The 15126-nt window shown below is 40.2% G+C and overlaps 1 protein-coding gene across 3 annotated transcripts in view; it reads left to right on the top strand.

The window, feature by feature from the left end:
• cntn3a.1 (contactin 3a, tandem duplicate 1) overlaps positions 1-15126 on the top strand; it is a 91719-nt gene that overhangs the window by 62515 nt on the left and 14078 nt on the right. For all 3 annotated transcript variants that reach the window (XM_061834298.1, XM_061834290.1, XM_061834308.1), the window contains 4 exons: positions 74-213; positions 5778-5907; positions 7441-7591; positions 12743-12870. In XM_061834298.1, the coding sequence (XP_061690282.1) occupies positions 74-213; positions 5778-5907; positions 7441-7591; positions 12743-12870 (549 nt within the window). The remainder of the gene's footprint in view (positions 1-73; positions 214-5777; positions 5908-7440; positions 7592-12742; positions 12871-15126) is intronic.

The following is a 15126-nucleotide window of genomic DNA, read 5'->3' on the forward strand; positions in this document are numbered from 1 at the left end:
TTTTCATTGCCTGCATTGTCTGTTAAACTGTATGTGATTATTTTGCCTATTTACTTTTTGCGGCTCGTGACAGCTGCACCTCATTTTACGGAGAAGCCTCCGGATGCTCAGAAGACTATTGATGACACTCTGGTGTGGGAGTGCAAAGCCAGTGCAAAGCCTAAACCCTCCTACCGTTGGCTGAAGAATGGAGAGTCCCTGGACCTGTTGGAGGTAACTGACTTCTCGTGAGGTGTGATGTGGATGCTCTTAATTGCTTGGTTCTGCGCACGCAAAAATGCCACAAAGACTAAAAGAAATAAGGTCGAATAGTCAAGGATACTAGATGTAGCAGCAAAATCAGTCAAAATATGCACATTTGCTAAAGAAAAACATTGCCATTCAAAACAAGATGTATTCCGAGTTTTGCTGTGTACCGACTGCTGTGATTCACAGCTCAAGCACAGCGTGTTTCGTTTGAATACGGTTGAAAGTCTACAGCCACATGCTAAATACTGTATGTATTCCTCTGTATTCCTTACATCTGTAGATGCGTGGTGAACTTTAAACTTTGCATCCTCTTTTCTCCAAGGGGAAAGCTGTATTAAATGCGATTGATCTGTTTTAAGACGGTCAGTATTTCTGTTGCCCCAAAATGCTGCACAATTTCATCTTGATATTAAAGACTTGTTGCTCGTACTTGAAGAAAGCGTCACTTTGAAATAAATGAATTTCCTGGGGACTAAGTGTGACTTCAAACTATGTATCTGTTGTGTGCATGTTTGCAATGAATCCAATGAGATATTTTTCATCCACCAAAGACTGCCAACAATTCTCTCCTCTATTCTTCATGCTATTTTGTCTTTTCTTTCCCTTAGAGAGGGACAAAATACGTTATCTGATTGCCATTCCCTTTCTAATTTGTTGTTAAATTGCCAAAGTGAGCACTGGTAACTTCTACGTCAGGGGTGCCCTGACTTTTTTACCCCAAGATGTACTTTCCAAGCAGCCAGCCTCTCACGAGCTACCAACGACGGGAGGTGATGTTCCCAAACCACTTTAAGGATAATGTTATGTTGCCTCCTATATTAAAAATATAGAATTAGCTTTTTGTGCAGTGTATTGTCTGTGATTTCATCCTGGATCAGGCTGTGCCAAGGTGGAATTTTAAAAGTACACACCATCTCATCCTGCATTTTCTACTTTGACTTCAGACCAGACCTTTCGCACTCAGAAAAGAGAAAATCTCGTCCAGTTTAACGACTTTTTCTTCAATTATTCATATACTCCGACAGTCATTGCATCATAAAACAACAGCATTTCTTTTTTAAGATTTTCCATTAATATCGAAAGTCAACATAAGCAGCATGTCTAGTTTGTCTTTTCTCTACATTGCCCAGACTGTGTTGCTAACTAAAGCATTGGCGGTGGATGCTGTCATTACAAAACTCATTGATGGACTGCGTAAGTCCTGTAACATTTGTAATTACTAGTGTACGTCTTTAAGAATGTGTGTGTGGGGGGGTGTAAGGTAAACTCGGAAAAAAGAGTGAGGTGGAGCAGCGGTCATTGTTAGAGAAAATTTCCCGTGCTGCTTAAAAGAAACCAGTGGTTTCTTCTTTTCATTTTTTACAGTACATATCTGAATTGTGCCATTGGATGTAACAACCAGTCATCCTTCACTCTTTGAGTCACATTGCAAAATGCCACAAACTGAATAGCTGTATGTTATACTTTCAATTTGCTTTGGAATCTGTGAAGAGACTGCTTCAGCGGTGCACAATTGCGCACGTGCTCAGTTCAGAGAGAACATTGGCTGATGTCTTTTTTTTTGGCACGTCATTCTGCAATCGACCAAGACTGCCTCACAATCGTCCAATCCATCCCGATCGACGCATTGAGCAGCCCTGCTCTGCATGATTGGCCAAGGTTTCTGTCTTTGAAATGACCAATGAAATTTGCTGTCTTGTAAACTGGATTGAGAAACCTGGATACAGATATTTAGAAACCAGACACTTTATTTAGAGCTTAATCACAATGATCACACATTAAACAAAAATGTTTTGTGTCAATTCATGTCACCAATGGGCTGTTAACTTGCAAATGTAATTTCCGTAAACTTCTACAACCTCTCACATCATTTATGCTAGCCCAGCGGTCGGCAACCTTTGACACCGAAAGAGCCATTTGAACCCGGTTTCCACGGAAAAGAAAACACTGGGAGCCGCACATCTAAAATGAAGAAAAAAAAAAAACTTCTACTACTTTACCGCAGCATGTTTCTCCATTGGCTTTGCCGGGCTTGAAAGTCGCTCAAAATAGACGGCGTTTCAGCGGGTATACCCGCTTCCGCAGTGTGACGTCTATTTTGAGCGACGAAAAAATAATATCAAATAATTTAATTAATATTTTAATATTTCAAGATCACAATCTTCAAATTTAGAACTAAAATAATATAAAAACTAACACAAATAAAACGCACTTCAATTAAATACAAAAAAATTTTTTAGTAATTTATTTTCCCAAGCCAATCAGAGCCGCATTATAAGGATGAAAGAGCCGGATGAGGCTCCGGAGCCGCGGGTTGCCGACTGCTGTGCTAGCCTATAGTCAAGGCATTAACGGGATAATATCACTTACTCTCTCATGTAGTTGTCTTCAAGGTGGGTTTGAACCACTTGTGTAACAATAAATAATCAAAACTTGCTCAATACCCTAATTTTGAGAGAATGTTCAGCAAACACACATTATGCAATTGATACTACTGTCAGGGATTAGATTTAATTTTTACATCTGAGTCAATTATTTGAATTTCTTTGTTGGTCTTAACAAAGGTCACTTTTCTGTCAGGCGCCCTTAATCAAAAGAATTCCTAACGATTGATTTGTAAATACCATTGTAAAACTACCCTGACAGTCTGCCCGGGTAACATATTCTCTGTACATGCGACTGAATTAATGATTTGAAGTGTTACCATTTTCAAAATGTCACCGTCAACAGGTGCAGCATTAAATCAATATCCAAACCCAAAGGCTAGTCATGGAGTGAGAGAGAGAGAGAGAGAGAGAGAGAGAGAGAGAGAGAGAGAGGGGCCAAGACGAACGTTTGTTAACTTTGATTAGAATGGATCAGCCTCAACTCCCCATTTTGCTGTCTTTTATCTCGCTCTCTCTTAGGTCAACTTTTTCTGCGTATCTCTATTGAAGCTCTCCTCGTGTCTCCATTCCTTCTCTGTCTTTCTGACCTTCTCCGGAAGAATGAAATGACTCCAAGGAGGGCTGTCACTTCAAAATGTCACCTTGACAAAACAAGGACCCACTCGCTCTGAACTGCATTGTACTTTGCTTAACCACCACCTTAATACGTTACCCAAAATCAGAGTACACGAAGTTCAACCTGAAATAGTGCTGGTTGCAGAAGAGAGTCGAGCAGAATTGATGTTGCAAATAAAACAAATGATGTTGCAAGTAAAACAAACAAAGGGCATGTTTCTCTCTACTATTAAAGAGATTGTAATAGGACCTCATCTGACTCCCAGATTACTCATTTCTTTATCCATTTATTTTTTTCAGTTTTCATCAGTGCAGTGGGTACACAGTGGCATTGTGACACCAGCTCTTGCACTTACACAGATCTTTTTACTGTCACCCCCCGTAGCAATATATAACCTCAAAAGGACCATCTTTCTTCTATTCAAAGTCATAGTGGCACTCTCTCCCCTAAACACACATACGTGCATCATTCCCTGGCCTCAAACTATGTGGATTGTTGTGTTTTATTTGGAAACTGCAGCTTATCCATCCTCACACAGGACTCCCCTAGGCACCGGGTCATTGGTTTGTCCATCATGTGATTGAGCTTTAAATGTGGCACTGGTTCGAAGCTGCTCAGCTGTGTCGCTGATAGTTTTGAAGCAATTGATTGTTGAAGTGTCATCTCTGCAGTGATTCAAGATGACACATATTTGCAACACAGCCATCGAAACAAGTTTGGGACCTTTGAGCTCGAACACAATGCATTTAGATCACTATTGTCGATGTCCATTGTCCAAACCCTTTATCCTCACATGGGTCGCGTGAGTGCCAGAGCCTTTCCCAGCTAACATCAGGCAAAGGCAGGCTATACCCTGAACGGGTCGCCAGTCAGTCGCAGGGCATGTATCAACACCATCACTAAGCGGGAATCGATCCCACGCTGCCCACACCAAAGTCAGGCGTGTGTACCACTACACTATCAGTGACCTCTATTTTCTTCATATTTAGAAAACTATTTTTATTACTGTAGACAATCATGAGTCTGTGATTTAAAAAAATACTTGGTCAAACTGTCACTATAATATAGTCTTTATTGACAGGAAGTGTTTTAAGATACCGGGCAAACTCAGGTCTATTAAGGTTTGCTGAGGTCTCAATATATTTACTGATATCACACATGACATCGGTTACATCATGCATGATGTCAGTTCCACCACCAAGTTTTTGTTAGGCTTTACACGATCGGGATTGTTAGGCCGGTCACTGATCAGCATGTTTAAAAACCCAATAACCGACCACAGAGACGATCACAAGATGGAGCAATCTGTCTATTTAAATGATTTGTTCATTATATATACTTGTGTACTGTATACTTCAAAAGTATTCTCTAGTCTAGGGATTCCCAACCAGTGTGCCATGAAATCTTCAGGTGTGCTGTGGGAAATTATCAAATTCTACTTAACTGCTCAAAAAGTATTCATTTACAAGAAATAACGTGTCCTTGTTCATTTATCGATGCCAGTAAGGCACAGTGACAGACAGAACAAATCAATGCTCTACCTTTAGATGGCAAGAAGTACAAAAAAAAAAAAACAAGCAGAAGAAAAGGAATAAGTGAATGTACACAATGAGGATGCGGAGTAAATATTTTTTTGGGGAGCCGATCAGTGACGTCATTCATCGGATGGGTGAATCATGACATTGAAGCTGGTCAGCCAATTATCATGAAATCCAAATGATCAGATGATAATGATCAAGCCAATCAGATCCGTTTAAAGTATAGTTTTTGTGTGACTTTACGGTGACTGGAAATATTCACTAGGACAAAAGCGATTACAATGACATACAGTAATGAGTTTGAGTTACAAAGTGTAATGTGAAAGTGACCTTCAGTGTGTTGACACTTTTGTTTTTTTTTTTTTTTCTGTGTGAAGTCCCTCAATCCCCACTAGGAAAATTACATTCCTTTGAGGTGTTATGTCAACTACTGTTTGTTAATGTAAGTGCTTTGCGTCAAGAGAGACTAAATAAAATTAGTTCTCTTTTAAATGATCACCCCCTGGGTGTGGAAAAATATGGCTAACATTGCAATTAAATCAGGTTATTCATCAGAATGAACCTAAACTGTCCAAATGTAGCACTAATTACCTACCTTCCGCTCTCGTATAAGTAACTACTTTATTTTGTGGTGTCAGTGTGGCACTAATTGGCCTGTTTTTAAGTTTCCTCTCTGGATGGTTTACATAAATTCAAAGGTCAGTCAGCAGAGCAATACATCGTCTGCATAACTAATTGCCAAAGTGTCTATGTGTCCACCATAGTTACATTCAAAATGTCCAAAATACGCAAAAAAGTAGTAGTAAAATGTCGATACCAGAAGCCAAGACTGTTTATTTTATTTATCTTGGAGAGCAGCAAAGTTCCAGGATTTAGCTATAGGCTATGACAATTGACTTTTTAATTGAAATAATACTGTATTACCGGTAAAATGAAATTTCCTTTATATCTGTAAGTAAATGCCTTTTGTGTATATGTCTTGAACAGGACCGAATTCAGGTGAGTAACGGAATGTTGACCATCAGTAACTTAAATCTGGGTGACATTGGAACCTACCAGTGTGTGGCTGAGAACAAGCACGGAAGAGTCTTCACCAATGCTGAGCTTCAAGTCATAGGTAAGAAGACTATTGATCACTCAGAACATCCCTCCATCCCTTTTTTGAGTTGCTTAGTCTCACAAGGATCACGGGAGTGCTGGAGCCTGTCACAGCTATCTTTGGGCTGGACATTCAGATAAATTGCTCTCATAATATCAAAGTAACTGTAACTCTTTATTTGATTGTCATAAAAAAAATGGTAGGAATTTTATACAATTTTTCATCATCATCATTTAATGTTAATTGTGAGAATTTTAATCAGTCACCTTTGTATTTCCAGTTGTAATATTACTGTGGTGTGCTGTGGTAGGAACACATTTTGCATCCTTAGTAGATATTGGTACAGTTTGTCATTTTGGGGACCAAATCATGTATTTTGCACTGAAACAAGAAATAATTGTGATGCAGTGCATCAAACAAAACACGTATTATGGTGTATGTTATTGTGTATGGTATGCACTGCATTGGGAGGTGCTCAACTTCAAGGTGGCAGAAAAGTTCCAGGGGTGGCATCAGAAAAGATGTTTTCCAACTACAAACTACATTTTTTTTTATTGGGAGTCTAACAGTCTTTCCCAGCTTGCTCTAACATGTCTTCATGCAATCCTGGAATGGATCTTCCGAAATTCTCTGCAGCTCTGTTATCACCATTTTGATTTTGGTTAGTCTTCAAAACAGGCCCTTTTGACGACCCTTTTGAAAATAGCAAAGAAGGACCAAAAATCTCCTGGAGCCAGGTCGGGTGAGAAGGGAGATCGTTCCAGCACAGCAACGTTCTTCTTGGCCAGGAACTCTCAGAGGCTCAGGGCGTTGTGAGCCGGCGAGCTGTCATTGTGACAGCCACAAGCGATCCTTCCTCAACTCTTGGCTCTTCTTGTGCAATGGACGAAGCAAATGCAGCAGGGTCTCTGTAGAGCTGTTGGTTGATGGTCTGGCCCACAGTAAAAGGGAAAACCCCTTGTTTGTAGTTTAAAATATGGTACATCTTTTGTGAAAGCAATCCTGGAACCTTCCTGACACACCTCATACGTCTCCAGCACCAGGTTTTGTGCAGACTTTGAAGTGATTTCTGTAGAGCTTAAATGCATACCAAACAGTATAATACGACGGCCACTCAGTAATTGAGGCCTAAAGGAGCAGCAAAGAAAGCTCCCTCTGATTTTGCTTTCTTTCATTTTTGCCTCACAGCCCTCATTCTTCATGCATAATGTCCATTTCAAGGGAAATACTCTACATGGAAATGGAAAAACACCATTTGTATGAATTAATATCCTCTTAAAATGATTGCGGGTGTGTGAGCATGTGTGAATCCTTCTTGTGGGCGTGCAAGTGTACGTACAACAATTATTCAAGAGAAAGGGATCTGACACCAGGCCTACATAATAGATAAAGTGACCTGTATTTTTTTCAGTTCCTCTGTTATACTAATGTACCATTGTAGGTCTCTCACATTCTCTTGATTCATTACTTCATTGCAAAAGTAATAAAATCCTTCTGAGTCTTTTCTTCCTTCCCTTTTTAGTTGATTTCACTTTTGACTTTCTCATCCAGCCATCGCCCCAGACTTCTCCCAGAATTTATTGAAGGCCCAAACTCTGGCCCGACAGAGTGGTGATGTCCTGATTGAATGCAAGCCCAGGATGTCTCCCTGGGGTGTGATTTCATGGAAGAAAGGAAAAGAAGCCTTAAGAGAGAGCCACAGGTAGCATTTTTCCCTATGAATATTGACTGCTTTCCTTATAAAAATGCATTTCCTCAACATTTGATTTTCTTATGTACTTTATATTCATTTTGACAAACTGCAAAGAACAGAACCACAGCAAACACTTCCATTTGAATACCCTAACACATTGTGCATGCTACAGTGTTCCTTTCTGTTTTGCATTCCACATGTTCTAAAGCGCTCCTGGCTGCACTAACTTCTACACTGTTTACAAAAGGTAATTGGCCATGCTTCGACTGCTGATCCATCAACTCATTAGCAGGATTACGGTCTGCGGGGTTATTCGAACACAAGGCGGACGATGAAGTAGGCAAGCAGTGAGATGTACAAAATTAAAAAAATCCCCAAAAGGGCAGATCGATGACAAGCTGTGGAATAACCTACCGAGGCAGCTAGCTGGACACCTTGTTTTATTAGAAATCAGGTTGTGCAGATCAATGCGATACCTCAGTGCACAGAGAAAGACAGGAAGATAAAGTGTTAATCAGACACTGCTCCCAAGGAGGAGACAAGTATCGAAATACTATGTAGTGAATTATAAGGATTCCTTACATTTCCTCGCTATTAAAGCTGCAGTGGAGGGTAGCTTTAAATTATTCCATCCATCCATTTTCTGATTCGCATATCCTCACCAGAGTCGCGGGAGTGCTGGAGCCCACCCCAGCTGTCGTTGGACAGGAGGCGGGGTTAACTCGGAACTGGTTGCCAGCCAATCGCAGGGCACATGCAGACAGACAACTGTCACACTCACAATCATACTTAGGGGTAATTTAGAGTCTTCGATGCTTGCATGTTTTGGGGATGTGGGAGGAAACCAGAGTGCCTGGAGGCACGGAGAGAACACGCAAACTCCACAGAGGCGAGACCGGGATTTGAACCCCGGTCCTCAGAACTGTGAGGGCAACGCTCTGACCAGTTGTTCCATTGTGCCGCTGCTTCAAACTATTTTGAGGTGAGAAGAAGAAAGCAATAGAAGACTATATGGTTGATAATATATGGCATTTATGAAGTACTACTACGAATAAGAAGAACTTTTTTTGGCACCTTCAAGGGCACCTCCGGATTCCTGTCGTTCTCATCCATCTTGTTGTTTCTCCAGGAAAAGTGTCATACACAGGTTAAGGCCTTCATCAAAAAGTTTGCAAATCAGTCAGTAATGCATTTCCATGTTTATGAAATATTGGTGCATGTGCAGGATTTTGCCAGTAAGAGGTAAAAGAACACCTGCTGCAACTTGCACTGATTCCCATTTCTCATTCCACGCAGGATTAATTGCTCAGGTGGCTCAGCAGCTTTTCTATACTGAGATATCTATCCTCACCATAGTGTGGGTGCAGTTGTAGTCATATCTCACCTGCAGTTAAACTGATTGTTGTGAAAACTGAAAGGGCGGATCTGATCATAAATACCGAGGCCCGCCCAAGACGCTGTGGTTACAGATGTAAGATGTTTTATTTTGAGGCAGAGCGGCAGCATCAGCACCAAGATTATTTGGTGTGCTGTGAAATGATCGACCGAGCTTGCAGCTATATCATCTTCTTCAACATTAAAAGGAAAATGCAGGCATACGGCGATGTGCAATGGCACCCAAATAGTGACATTTCCCATTCGAGTCTGAACATTAAAGCCTTACACTCAAGTGGGTGAGATGCATACCAAATGTAGACTTTGACATTATTGCAGCATCCCTTGCAAGCCTATTCCCTGCTTCCTCGCTCGTTAGAATTTAGTTTCCCCTGCACAGAAATGAGTCTGCCACCAATGCTATTACAGCAGCGGCACATCAGTAATCCATCCCACTGGCTGATCTAAAATACCCATAATTCCTTCTAATCTTCCAGGGATAATGTTTTCAAGGATGTGGAGCAGAAAGGTACAAACTAGCTAAGAGTAAGGCAGAATCTGATGAGTAAATAAAATCCTCCACTCCAACGGCGTGCACATATAACAAGATAGCCTTGGCATTTACTGTATGTGGAGAGCTGTGAGGTTAATGTGAAAGTGCTTACTTAATTTGATTTCACTGCTGATTGATCCGAGACGCAATATTGAGAGTAGCTCTCAGCAATGTTACAGTACATTCTAAATTGCACTACTAAATTTAAGATTGTTTTGGTAAATATTCTGTCTCTCAGCAGATATAACGCAGCAGCAGATTCTTACATGCCCTGCCTATAATAAACAGGAAATCAAACGATTGCTGGGAATGAAATAAAAGTATTGCCAGAATGTCCTAGTAGTACAGTGATTAACTAGGCAGTCTTTCTCAAGCAGTTCAAATTAAGTTTTTTTTTGTTTTTATAGCCTGCCTTTTTTGTTGCACCATGGAGAGACAGACCCAGCCTTTAGATTTCGCCCAATAGCTCACTTTAACACCCACCAATAAGGTTGAAAAGTGCCCATTTACTGTATCACACTAGTCACTCTTTTATGTGCATCGCAAATTTCCCTGCTCCTATTTAATTGCTGCAGTGCAATATTTGACAGGAGGAAGAACAAAGTGCAAGGTTTGTCATATTTCTATATTGAATCATCCATTTTAAGCTTGCTGAGGAGAAAACCTGACATACAAGTGTGACATGTAGTATCCATGACTCTTCATTTACTGTCCATTACAAGAGAATCCCTCAGTTCACCAGCGATATTCAACCTGCTGCCCCATGGGGAATTGGCTCTGTTCAAGTGGATAATGTATTTTAATTACCCTTACCTTTAAGGCAATCGTGGTCATTTTGGCTCAGTTTGGTGGGCTTCGGGCTGGCTTCGAGGTCCCCATTAAAGAGGCGTGTTCTTCTTATTTTTAAGCGAATTATGTTTGAAATATTAGCTCAACCCCCATTACTGTCTTATGTGGAGTTTGGAGCATAAAATGGCACCTTGGGCCAGGTAATTAATTTTAAAGGATCTAAATGTGTTCAGGAAATTGCTGTACAATTGGGGCAAAGAGGCAGTATCAAAAATTGATGGGATAGAGTTAGATGAAACTGGCGCAACCTCTTACTGAAGAAATGACTTGTAGATTAGAAGCAAACTTTGTCTGCTCCCACCGAACATGCCAATGGCATTCAAGTATTGTTTACCTTCCTGATAACTTTCTCGCTGAGGACCCCAATGATCATTTTTATATTTAAATTTGTGCTCAGAGGAATTAACAGTTGCAGCTTCTTTGTAATAACTGAGATAAAAACATTCCCTCAAAAATAATAGCTAGTCCAATAAAAAAAAATCAAAGACAGCCAATTACTTACCTGAGGCAGTTCATCGTGAACAAAGTTTTATGTTATTAATATCCGTCAAAGATTTGTCTCTACTCTTTGGAGATCAGCGTTTCAGGAGCATCCATTGTCCCCCCATTCTCTGTAGATTTTTATTGTCGGATACTACACGATACGTAAGGATGATCATTCCCTGTGATTTGTACTTTTTTTCTGCAGTGAATGATAATAGCCTGTTTTTTCACTGATGCTAACAAAATGATTTTGCCGTGACTCTTAATAGAACTTGTCAGACCATTAATTTCCAAACCAATTCTCCTTTGTTTATTGTCCCTTAAGTTTTTGAAGAGAACCAAATCACTCCTACTCAAGACTTTTTAATCAATGTTGAGGCAAATAAACCCATTAGAAAGTGTTACTAAAAGGTGTTTACTGCACACATCGAATTCAAGGCCCTGTTGACACCACAAAAAAGCTTTCTAAGCTGCTCCTGCTACTAGCTTGGTTATTGGAAGCAACATCTCACTTATTGGATTCCACAAGGATATACTACATTCCTTATTTGTCCACTACATCTGCCATAGAGGTCTTTTTGTGTGTATAGAGCGTTGTTCGCTTTTATTTGGAACATCACAACAGTACTTTGAAGGGTATTTTTACTGTCTATTTGTACTGTAGGTATTTTTAAATGTTTACATTTACTGATCAACTGGAACTACCTGAGTGCACACATGGCCAAGATGTACATAAACAGTTCCACAAGTAAAATAAACATTATGTACATAAACAGGTACACAAGTAACGATTTGGGATTCATCAACAGAAATAAACATCAATAATAGATACTGCTAAATATTACCTAGCATTTATCTTTTTCCCCTGGAACGTACGACTGGTGTCATGTGAATGATATAATCAACCAGTGTTTGAATACTTTATTCAAATCCCAAAGACATCCCACGGAAGACATTATTAATAGCTGCATTTCACTCCATCGGCTCATTGGCAGGGAGAGCGAGCGGCACAAGCACACTTTCGGCGTCAGATGAAATCTGCCAGGCTTGACTGATGATGCCGACAGTTGAAATGAGATTCTTTGTTGTTGTCACTTTCTGGGGCAATCTGTTGTAAAGGCTAACCCTTCTTTTATTGTCACGCAGCCAAGCAGTTTAGATTTGTTCCTCCTGAGATTTAACTGACATTTATTAGGAATAATTGAATCAATTTCAATCACTGGTGAAGGTGATTTAGATCTTTTGTCTTTCTGTTTATCTCAACTTTAAGCCGTTAATATTCATAAAGGCTGTGTCACGCCACAATAAACACAGTAATTGAGCGAATTTTACCCAGCGGATTTTTTTTGTATTGGTGACATTACAAAATAAGGTAGAACTATTTATTTCTATCCTTAACCATAGACAGAGATGTATGATGTGAGTGTACAGTGCAACTGTTGGACTATAACAAGTTTATATTATGATTATCATACTGCATACAGGGTGAGTGCACACATTCTATATATGACTTATAGAGCAAAAATTTACATACTGTATTAGCAATTCAAGTGGTGTTACATGGTGTGAGTAGATCTTACCGTAAAGTGCACTATTCTTATCAAGCCAGTGCAGCAAACTGAAACTGTAACATTTAGTGCTGAAGTCCTACTTAGTGTATGCCACACGGCGGCACAGCGAGCCAATTAAAATTTACTGAGATAAACTCCAGGCTCAATTTAAAATCCTTCAGGACTGTGGGCTTGTTCATTTCAGCGACATGACTATGCACGTTAGCGCAAGCATGGCTAAATTTCTGTTAAAGTTCCCTAAACCAACACTGGCGCTGTCCTAATGAGATACACCTTATTAACTTTGTATTAACTGTGTGTGTATGTGTCTGCGTTTATGATTGCTCACAGAGTTACTGTCTTGGATAGTGGAAACCTCCGTATTTCCAACGTCTCCAAAATGGATGCGGGTCTGTACACGTGCGTGGCCACAAACCAGTTTGGTGTCGCGAGCAGCGCCGGCAGCCTTTTGGTTAAAGGTAAAATCTTCAACTTTTATTAGACTTTGGCGCACCTGCGACCTCGATGAGAACAAGTGCTCTAGAAATTGAAATGATGGACGGATAGATGAATCAGTGATGAATGGATTTATCTCCCTTCACTTTGAACAAATATCCATCCCTTTTCTTAGCTGCTTATCCTCACAGGGGTCACGGGAGTGCTGGAGCCTAACCCTGCTGTCATCGCAGGAGGCAGGGTACACCCTGGACTGGTTGCCAGCCAATCGCAGGGCACGTAGAGACAGACATCAGTCGCACTCACAATCACACCGAGGGGCAATTTAGAGTATCCAATTCATGTTGCATGTCTTTGGGATGTGGGAGGAAACCGGAGTACCCGGAGAAAACCCACACAGGCACGGCGAGAACATGCAAACTACACACTGGGAGGGCCGGCGTTGAACCCCAGGTCCTCAGAACTCTGAGGCCAACGCTTTACAGCTGCTTCACCATGCCGCCTCACTTTGAACATTAATATAGAATGAGATAATAATTCCAAGGAAAAATACTTAAACCATGTGCCCAAATGACACGACCAAAAGCCAATACATGCAGTGTTCTTTATTTTCGACTGAGTTTTTGTGGGTAATATACCAACGTAATCTGAGTTTGTACGTGCCAGTAAATCATAACACAGCACAGGTTTTATCATTAAACTGTGATAATGCATGAGTGAACTCATAATTACAGTAAATTTTTGCATAAAACCCTCTTAGGACACAATTCTAAACTGATCAAATCAAAAACTAACACAAAAGAAAGTCCTTGCCGTTACTTCTGTGGTTGGCTTGCACACTGGAAGGGGGACGTTTGTGTATGGTGTATTTCTGTTTTACTTTTGAAACGATGCAGCAAAACATCACAGAGTGTATCAGTGATTTAGAATTATTCAAGCCGAGCTCAGATCAAAGCAGCTTGTCATGCGCAAGACCTGCTTGACGGCTAATGTTGTGTTTTAAATTGCACTGAAATCGCACATATCAGACAAAGTGTGCAGGTCCACTCTGGCCTCTTAAATGAGGTACAGTATACACATTCCAATTAGTTGATGGGCAAAGGGTGCATGAAGCAAAGTGCTGATTGCATTTGAGTTGCCTTAATGTTAAAACTAATTATTCCAGACAATGGCAGTTTTTTTAACCTTCTAAATAACACATCTCTTGTGTGCAATAAGATCTGTGGGTCGTTATAAAGAGCCGAGTCGACAACACTGGTCTATTAGCGTGCCCTTTGGTGATTCCTCTTCACATCTACTTTGACTTGCAAATACGCTTGCACAGATGCCCAACTATTCCTCCCTACACACCCAGTTCCTCTCTTTACATGTGAAATTGGGTAAAAAAAAAAAAAAAAAGAAGGAAAAATTATATATATATATATATATATATATATATATATATATATATATGTACAGTATGTGTGCGTTTTTATAAAAGTGCATTATTCACTTGGAAATTTGCACGTCTACCTGTATTTCATGGAGGCTATGGACCGATGATGATGGATTTAAAAAATAATAATCTGAACACTTTCTTTGGCTCCTGGGTGCAATCCTACTTTAGTATAACATTTCTGGAGTGGAAATCATTCTGCTGTCTGGAGTTTATGTCATGTTCTGTGTTCCTCATGAATGAGAAATTAAACTGCAGACAAACCATTAAGACTCTACTTGATCAGAATGAGCATACTTATGTACAACCACAAAATTTACTATAATTTCTATGCAAATTGTATAGCAAGTATTGAAATCTAGGTTGTAAAAGAGGTTGAGCGCAATACATCCAGAAATGTATCAGATGAGGATTATCGTGTGCGGAGGAATACTGTATGCTGTGAATAAGAAAGCCAATTTGTGATTTTCCCCCACAGTCAGAACACGAAGCGAACGTGACAGGTCTGCTATCAACGGCAGAAAGTTTCTCTCGTTTTGCATCCGGGACTGAAACTTTGCCCGGACTCACCTTGAATGTATTGCCACAACCATCCAGTTCTCCTTAGCTGCAACCAGATAAACAACTTGCCTTGTTTTGACAGCGTTGCATTTTAGCCTTTACTACTCCTGACATGCTGCATTGGCTCCTCTGTCTATTAGATTCTTCTGACATGCGTGCATGATTCACTGCTCACCGGACTGACTCTCTGCATTGGCTCTATTATCTGCTCAGTGCCATTAAATGAGAGACCTGTATGAGACAGAATAAAGATTTTTTTTAAAAGTATTGACACAGACTTCAC

The sequence above is a fragment of the Syngnathoides biaculeatus genome, chromosome 2, assembly GCF_019802595.1.
Source record: "Syngnathoides biaculeatus isolate LvHL_M chromosome 2, ASM1980259v1, whole genome shotgun sequence".
In the NCBI taxonomy this organism is placed as follows: Eukaryota; Metazoa; Chordata; class Actinopteri; order Syngnathiformes; family Syngnathidae; genus Syngnathoides; species Syngnathoides biaculeatus.